Here is a 7,612-nt window from a genome sequence, read left to right on the forward strand (position 1 = left end):
GGGCCCTCCGGCCTCTGGCTTGTGGCCCTCCCTTCCCTAGCCTGGAGGGGATGTCCCAGCTGGCAGGCCCAGCTCCCTTGTCCACCTTGGGATCCTCCCTGCCTCCCGCGGGCTCTGGGCTCCACTCCAGGCCTGGCCTCCTCCCTCCCCGGGCCTCCACTCCTCCTGCCGCCCCTGCCCTGGCTCCTACCCTCAGGCAGTCCTGTCCCCTCTGCCTCCTTCTGCACACCCTCCTCTCCCCAGGTTACCTCATCCGGGCTGAGGGGAAAGAGGGAAGTCTGGGTCACAGAATTTACTTCCCTCTCTCTCGTGCGAAGAGGAGCTCCCGTGGCCCCTTCCCTGCCTCTCAGCGCGCTGTCTCCCAGACCCTGTTCCCTCAGGACCGTTCACCCCCCTCCCGTCCACCTGCACGGGCGCCGGCTGCCACACCTGGGCGCTCCCCTTGCCTCACTCCACAGACACAGGCCAAGGGCGCCTGTTGGCCTCGGTCAACTCTCCATCAAGAAGTGGCAAACGCCAGCATGATTTTAATTAACTAAAATCATTTGGAATTGTTCCAGGTGATTTAGACAGAAGTAGATCTCCCTCCTTTTTGGTCTGGCTCTCTGGCTGGAGGCCATCTCTCTCCTGGGTAACTCCGGGCTCCCACTCCGTGGTGACTGGCCTCTTGTGGCCTCACACGGGTGGTTGCTGGAGGCCCTGGGAAGTGTCCCTCAGTGACCATCCAGGGACCCCCTCACAGACACGGCTTTCTAGAGGCTTCCTCCAGAAAACCCATCTGCCGATGCGGGGGTCCCTGTGGGGGATCCCCTCCAGGGAGTCGGTTCTTGGGCTGAGATCGGTGGGGCGCTCAGTGGCTGTCATTCCCCTCGGGAGGGTGGGCAGTGGGCAGTGTGGCCAAGCTGCGTGCTGGGCCCCGGGCCGGTTCTGAGCCCTGTGTGTGTCTGAGCTGTGCTCCATCTCTCGGGGACTGACCTGCTGGGTCCTCTGTGCCGTCTGCCCGTCTCCTGCTGTCGCTTTGCTCCTTGAGCTCGAGAACCGAAATGTCTAGGACGCTGTGTTGTCCAGGTGCCAGCTGGCTCTTACCTCCAAGCTGCCAAACCGCTGTGGGTGCTGCTTGTCGAAGGTCCCCACACTTGCTGCGGTGCTGGGCTTTGTGGGAGCCTCTCCTGGGAGGAAGCACCCCCACCGACCCCACTCTGCCCGCTCCTCTTTGAGGACCAGCAGATGTGGCTTTCTGGCTTGTCCAACAAGATTGTCCAAGTGCGGTACAAATGGATCCTATGGATCCCTCCTTTCTTTGTCCCCACCGAATGCAGTGTCACTTTCAGCTCAGGAAACAGTGACTCTTTTAAACGAACGGTGTGGGCCCTGCACAGTGACAAATATCCCTGTTTTCCCCCTGTGGGACCGAGGGCACTTCAATCCCACAGTCATTCTCTGAAGACCCACCTCCCCTGGGGCAGGGCTGGCGGAAGTCCAACAACACATTTTCCCACCATGACCGGGTGCCTTCCTCGCGGCGGACAGGAAACACCATCTAAGCAGGGCCTGGACTTACACGGCTGCTCTTCGTGGGGTTACACCCGTAATTAAATCATCCTGTTTTATTCTCTGTCTCTCCCTCGTCCTCTCCCGCCTCCAGGTGCAAATAGTGTACAAACCAGTGGACCTGAGCAAGGTGACCTCCAAGTGTGGCTCGCTAGGCAACATCCATCATAAGCCAGGTAGCCCTTGCAGAAGGCGGGGGAAGGTCGGCGGGGGGAGGTGCGGGACGGGACTGGGTGGTGCCTTCTCCTGAAGTGGCTGGGAAGGATTGATGGGATGGGCTGACGAGGGGAGCATCGAAGGTGGAACTTGCTGGGCCCTGGGAGGGGTGGCTGTCCCATCTCACTCCTGAGCAGGGCGCCATGCTGGCCCAGCCAACATGACGAGGTGGGGGGGGCGGGGGGGGGGGGGGGGGTCCTAAGCCCCAACCTGGTTCTCCAAGCAGGCTGCGCAGAGCCTCTAGAGCCGGGGACAGGCCTGATCTGGCTCCCGAAGGCTGGCTTGTGGATGTTCCAGTTTGGTTCCCAGCCCACACAGGGGACACGTCACCGCCTGCGCCAGCCATTGCCAAGCTCCGGCCGTGACTTTGTTTCGACAGTAAATGCCGTTGGAGCTCTGCCATGCTTCCCTCCCCGCTCCCCTTCCCACACCACAAGAAAATCAGAGCTATCTGGAGATCTCTCTGCGCTGATGGAAATGTTCTAGACCTGCTCCGTCCGGTGTGGTGGCCCCCAACCACACGTGGCTACTGAGCCCTGAAAATGTGGCCAGCGCAGTGGACAAAATGAGCTAATTGTACCTAATTAAAATTTAAGTAGCCGCATGGGGCTGGTGGCTACCGCACTGTTCCAGGAGGCGGCCAGCGTAGATCTAGATTCTAACTCCTGTCCGGGGGTCCAGAGTGGGGACTTCTGCCGTGGGCCCGGTTCGGAGCTGAATCCGTACTTGCTGAAGCGTTCCTGTGGGGAGACAGGGCCGGCAGAGACGTAGTCCGGATCGTCTCTCATCCCGTTCCGGCTTCCTTACACTTGTTGTGGGAGTCTGGTCTCTCCCAGCGAAAACCGTCCCTCAGCTGTGCCACCATTCCCGCCATGAGCAGCTTTCTTGGGCGGCCTTATCCTTCCCCAGAAGGGAAGGATGTCTGTCTGTCTCCCTCTCTGGCCGCGGCTCCCACGCTCTCGGGTGCGGCACCTAGTGTCCGAGGAGGGGGAGGGGCCAGGGCCCTTCCTTCGTTAGGGTGCATTTTGCCATTTAGTTTCGTTCCGAGGCCTTGCAGGGCTGTGGCTTTACAGGATGTTGACCGAGAGAGACTTCACTCTTTGGAAGCCGACCACTTTAGAATTTAGAATCTTTTCTCCTACCCTGAGTTGTCATTGACCTTTGCATGAACGAAGGAGGAAGGATTTGTTGAGCCAATACTGAGGCACACCTTGGTTAGAGAGCAAACTGTTGTCCAGCCCTTGGGAAGGGCTCTTACCTGGGCCCAGACTACCTTCTAAATGAAGGACCGTCTCGTCTACTCCGAAGGATTGGGGTCTACTTGGAATGGCTTGCTTGGCCCTCCTTCAAGGCCTGGTGCCCCCGTGTGTGTTGTGTTCCAGGAGGCGGCCAGGTGGAGGTAAAATCTGAGAAGCTGGACTTCAAGGACAGAGTCCAGTCGAAGATCGGGTCCCTGGATAACATCACCCACGTCCCTGGTGGAGGGAATAAAAAGGTACAAGGGGGCGGGGTGGGGAGGAGGCTGCATTTAGACACGGCTGTTAATGGAGTGGGGTGCACGAACCCGGTCCGGTTTTCCAGAGAAGGAAAGCTGAGGGGCCTGAACTAATTGGCTTCCTGTGGATTCTCAGCGACCCCCAGGACTCATCGGGTGAGCCACCTTCGCCGGCCATTGCTGTCACCTGGGAGCCTTGCCAGATTTGATGCCCAGACCCCACCTGGAGATTCTGATTGGTCTCAGGTGCAGCCTGGGCACCTGGAGTTTGTAAAGCCCCCAGGTGATGCTTTCATGCCCGGAAAGGTGAGCGCCGCTGTCCTCCGTGACGGCGGTCGGCCCTGTGGTTGGCAAGCGTCCACGGAAGGAAGTGGCCATCCATCCCCAAAGCCAGCCCCAGCGCACCAGAGCGAGTAAAGGGAGCGTAACCTGATTTTGTAAGTGGGTCACCAGGCAGCCAGAGCAAAACGGTGATGCTGAAATCCAGATTCCCGCAGAGCCCCTGCCTGTCGGTCACAGAATCGTCCACGGGGACGGCTGCTGGACCCCGGGCCTCGGCGATCCGGGCGGTCTGGAGTCCTCGGGTCTCGCCGTGGGAGCTGGGGGAAGGGGAAGCCAGGGCTTGTGGCCCTGAGCAGGCTCCCTCCGGGCGCATCACAGGATGTGGTCTTAGGGCCGTACTTCTTTTCTGCAGAAACACAGCCAAAGCGCTCTCTGGGGGGTTCCCACCCACTCCAGCGGCCGTGAACTTCTGGAAGTGGCTCATTTTCCAGTTTGCAGTGCCCCCCAGCAGCTGACAGAGGGGTGGTGGAAGGAGAAGGGGCGTCCCAGAATGGGCACAGACTCTGAGACCCGACCCAGCGTGAGAAGGGGCACTGGCCAAAGTGGCCCAGCTGGTTGGAAGTGGCAGCCGTCACACCGTTCATTCTGAACGGACAGGCCCCGTGCCGCGTGTGAGGCCGAAGCCCAAGGGGGCGGTTCTGGAGAAGCACTGGCTGGTGTGGTCTTACTTCAAGCAGAGGCCGCAGACTGAGACCTCAGGACAAACCTGACCACAGACGAGCTCCCCGAAGGCCGGGGCGCGGAGGGCGGGGTACTCAGGCCCTTGGATGGCCTTGCGCTCTCTGGCTCCCCGCAGCACCCCCTGTCACCCCCCCACCCCCACCCCGGACAGCAGGGTGGACCCGGTTCCCCAGACTGGGCTTCCAAGGTGCAGAAATATCATCTCAGTGCCTGGTCCCTGGTAAAAGAGGGGCCGGGAGGCCGCGCGCGCTTCAAGGGAAGTGAGGCAGGGCCCAGTTCTCTGAGGTTGTGGAGAAGGTTCTCTGCAAAAGCCCGGTGGCTCTTCTAGCTTCTGTCACCTGACCGCCTCCCTGGTTTAAGGCCTGGGCATTGGCAATTCCCTGGGTGAAGGAAGGTCTCTGCCTGTCTCTGGAAGCTTCTATGTCCTGAGCAAAGCTCTGGGCTTGACTCTGCTTGGAGGTGGGACCTGGGCAGGCCGGGCAAGTGCTCTCAGCACTTGGGACCGAAATATCCACATCCCTGGGTGGTGCTGAAACCCAAAGGAGATGGTGTTCTGGAAGCTTCCTGGTACTTTGTAACCAGCTAAGAACGTGACTTAGAGTCAAGCCAGAGTGTGAACTTCTGTTTTAACTCACCTCTGTGCTGGCTGAGAAAGGGTGGGCCTGGCCCTGCCCACCACTCAGAAGACACTGTCCTGACCCCAGAGTGTCCCTGCCTATCTAGTCCCCCACTTCCTCCGTGATGGGCAGGAAGCTCTAACAAGCGGTGGAGTGCAGGACCCCCGTCTCCAGAGCGCCCTTCAGTTTGGGAGATTTGGGGACTTATAGCCACGTCCAAGCCCCCCCCCCCCACCCCCACCGCAACGGGGGCTTCTCAGCCGGGGTCCACGGACTCCCGAGTTTGTGCAGAACGCTTGTGGGTCGCTGAGCGCATGCCCGCTTGTGTCCATCTTTCTGGCTTCGCCAGATGCACAAAGGTCTCAGGACCCCAAAAAAGGAGAGAATTCCTGTCTGCCACTTCCGGGCTCGTCAGGAGCTCTTATGAACTGCTCACATCTGTGACACAGGCTTTCTGAGTGTCGTGGGCATCCTCTGGAGCTAAGTGCCTCTGGACTCCTGGCCCGGTCATTGTTTCTCTCCTTGAAAAAGGACTTTATGGCACCATCGTTTCTAGCACACCTTCCAGGGCGGTTCACGCTTTGCTGCCACCTCCAAAGCCCTCAGTCAAAGGCGAAGGGGAGGAGTGTGTGTGGCTCACGGCTGGACGGCAGTGACTCTGGGGATGTCCCTTAATCATCTCCAGCTTCTCCCTCATGCTTTACTTTGCAATTGGGTAATATTTTTTTTTAGAGAGAGGGCACCAGTAAGCGAGGGGCAGAGAGAGAGAGAAGCGGGGCCTCCCCCGGGCTCATGTGTTACCCGGAGCGGGGCTCGAGCTCACCCCATGTGTGACTCGAACTCATGGACTGTGAGCTCATGACTTGAGCCGAAGTCAGATGCTTAATGACTGAGCCACCCAGGCGCCCCATGCAGTTTGATGATATCTATTAAGATAAAACGCACATGTCTTTTGACCTACCAGCCATTCCGCTCCTAGGATACGGTTACACGTGTGTGAAATGACGTGCACACAGGGCTATATTCATACACGGCGTCATTTGTGATAGCACATGCTAGAACACCCTGAGTTTCCATCGATAGGGGAATAGATACATTTTGGTGCGTGGTGATGAAGTACCACACAGCCCTCAACAAGCATCAGGGAAGCAAGTACTGGTAACGGAAGGTATTAAGTCTAAGAACCAACGTGTGAAGCGCCTATTAAATATACATTTCTATCCCACACGTGTGGGCTATCTCTGCAAGGGTGCACAGGAAACGAGCGATGCTCACTGTGTCTGGAGAAGGGACGCGGGTGGCTGGCAGGCAGGCGCTGGAGGACCCGCGTGCAGGTGTTCACTCCGGGACGGTGGCCAGACCAGACCACGGTCCCCGCAGCCCCCGGTGGTGGGGGGGGGGGGGGCAGGCAGGGCTTGCTCCCCTTCCTATGGCTTAATCCACCCCTCCTCCCCTCCCCCCCCAACTACCTCCTCTCTCGCAGATCGAAACCCACAAGCTGACCTTCCGCGAGAACGCCAAAGCCAAGACAGACCACGGGGCGGAGATCGTGTACAAGTCGCCCGTGGTGTCGGGGGACACGTCTCCGCGGCACCTCAGCAACGTGTCCTCCACGGGCAGCATCGACATGGTAGACTCGCCCCAGCTCGCCACGCTAGCCGACGAAGTGTCCGCTTCCCTGGCCAAGCAGGGTTTGTGATCAGGCCCCCGGGGCGGTCAGTAATCGTGGAGAGAAGAGAGAGAGTGTGGAAAAAAAAAGAATAATGATCTGGCCCTTCGCCCTCTGCCCTCCCCCAGCTGCTCCTCACAGATCGGTTAATCGGTTAATCACTTTAACCTGCTTTTGTCGCTCGGCCCTGGCTCGGGACTTCAAAATCAGTGACGGGAAAAAGAGCAAATTCCAGCTTTCCAAATTGATGGGTGGGCTGGCGATAATAAAATATTTTTAAAAACATTTAAAAAGACGACCACACCCACCATTTCCTTGGGCAATTACTTTTGATTCTTTTTTTTTCCCCCTCCGCCTAGAAGAGGGAGGAGAGGCTCTGCGAGCTGCTTCTGGGTTATCTCAAGGGACTGCGGGCGCCCCTGCTCCGCCCTGTCCTGGGGGTGTCACAGAGGCAGCGGCAGCAGCAACGGATTTGAAACCGGGTGCCGTGTGGGAGCCGCGGGGGGCGGATGTCAACTTTGTGGTGGGGGTTGGGGGAGGAGCCCCGGAGAGGCTGAGGCAGGGGAAGGGGGGGAGGGAGAGGGCAGAAGGGACAGTGTGGGAGTGGGTGATGGGGGGTGGGCGGGGAGCCACTGCTCTCTGCCTGGAAGGACAGCGGGAAGGGCAGACCGCCTCGGCCGCCCACAGCTCGCTCGCGCCAGGCGGCCTCCCTGTGCTCGGTGGCCCGGGGTCCGCCGCGGGGCCCGTGTGCCACCGTCCCCGCGGGCGGCCCGTGGGAGAAAGGCTCCGGTTGGCGGGAGGAGGTGGTCGGTTGGCGGGAGGGGGGCACCCTGTGGATCGCTTCCTCGGAGAAGACTGACCTTGACGTCCCGAGCGCTGGCCTCTTTCTCCCTCCCCGCAGGGTGGGGGCCCCACGGAAACCCTGTTTTACTGAGTTCTGAAGGTTGGAACTGCAGCCACGATTTTGGCCACCTCACAGTTCTGGGACTTTAGGGCTAAACCAGTTCTCTTTGTAAGGACTCGTGCCTCTTGGGGGCATCC

The 7,612-nt window shown here is 59.6% G+C and overlaps 1 protein-coding gene across 7 annotated transcripts in view; it reads left to right on the top strand.

The window, feature by feature from the left end:
* The window catches only part of MAPT (microtubule associated protein tau), a 95,366-nt gene extending 88,260 nt beyond the window's left edge, over positions 1-7,106 (top strand). For all 7 annotated transcript variants that reach the window (XM_049637611.1, XM_049637605.1, XM_049637607.1 and 4 more), the window contains 3 exons: positions 1,646-1,727; positions 3,150-3,262; positions 6,386-7,106. In XM_049637611.1, the coding sequence (XP_049493568.1) occupies positions 1,646-1,727; positions 3,150-3,262; positions 6,386-6,601 (411 nt within the window). In that variant the 3' untranslated portion in view covers positions 6,602-7,106. The remainder of the gene's footprint in view (positions 1-1,645; positions 1,728-3,149; positions 3,263-6,385) is intronic.
* Positions 7,107-7,612: the final 506 nt, after the last annotated feature.

The sequence above is a fragment of the Panthera uncia genome, chromosome E1, assembly GCF_023721935.1.
Source record: "Panthera uncia isolate 11264 chromosome E1, Puncia_PCG_1.0, whole genome shotgun sequence".
Lineage (NCBI taxonomy): Eukaryota > Metazoa > Chordata > Mammalia > Carnivora > Felidae > Panthera > Panthera uncia.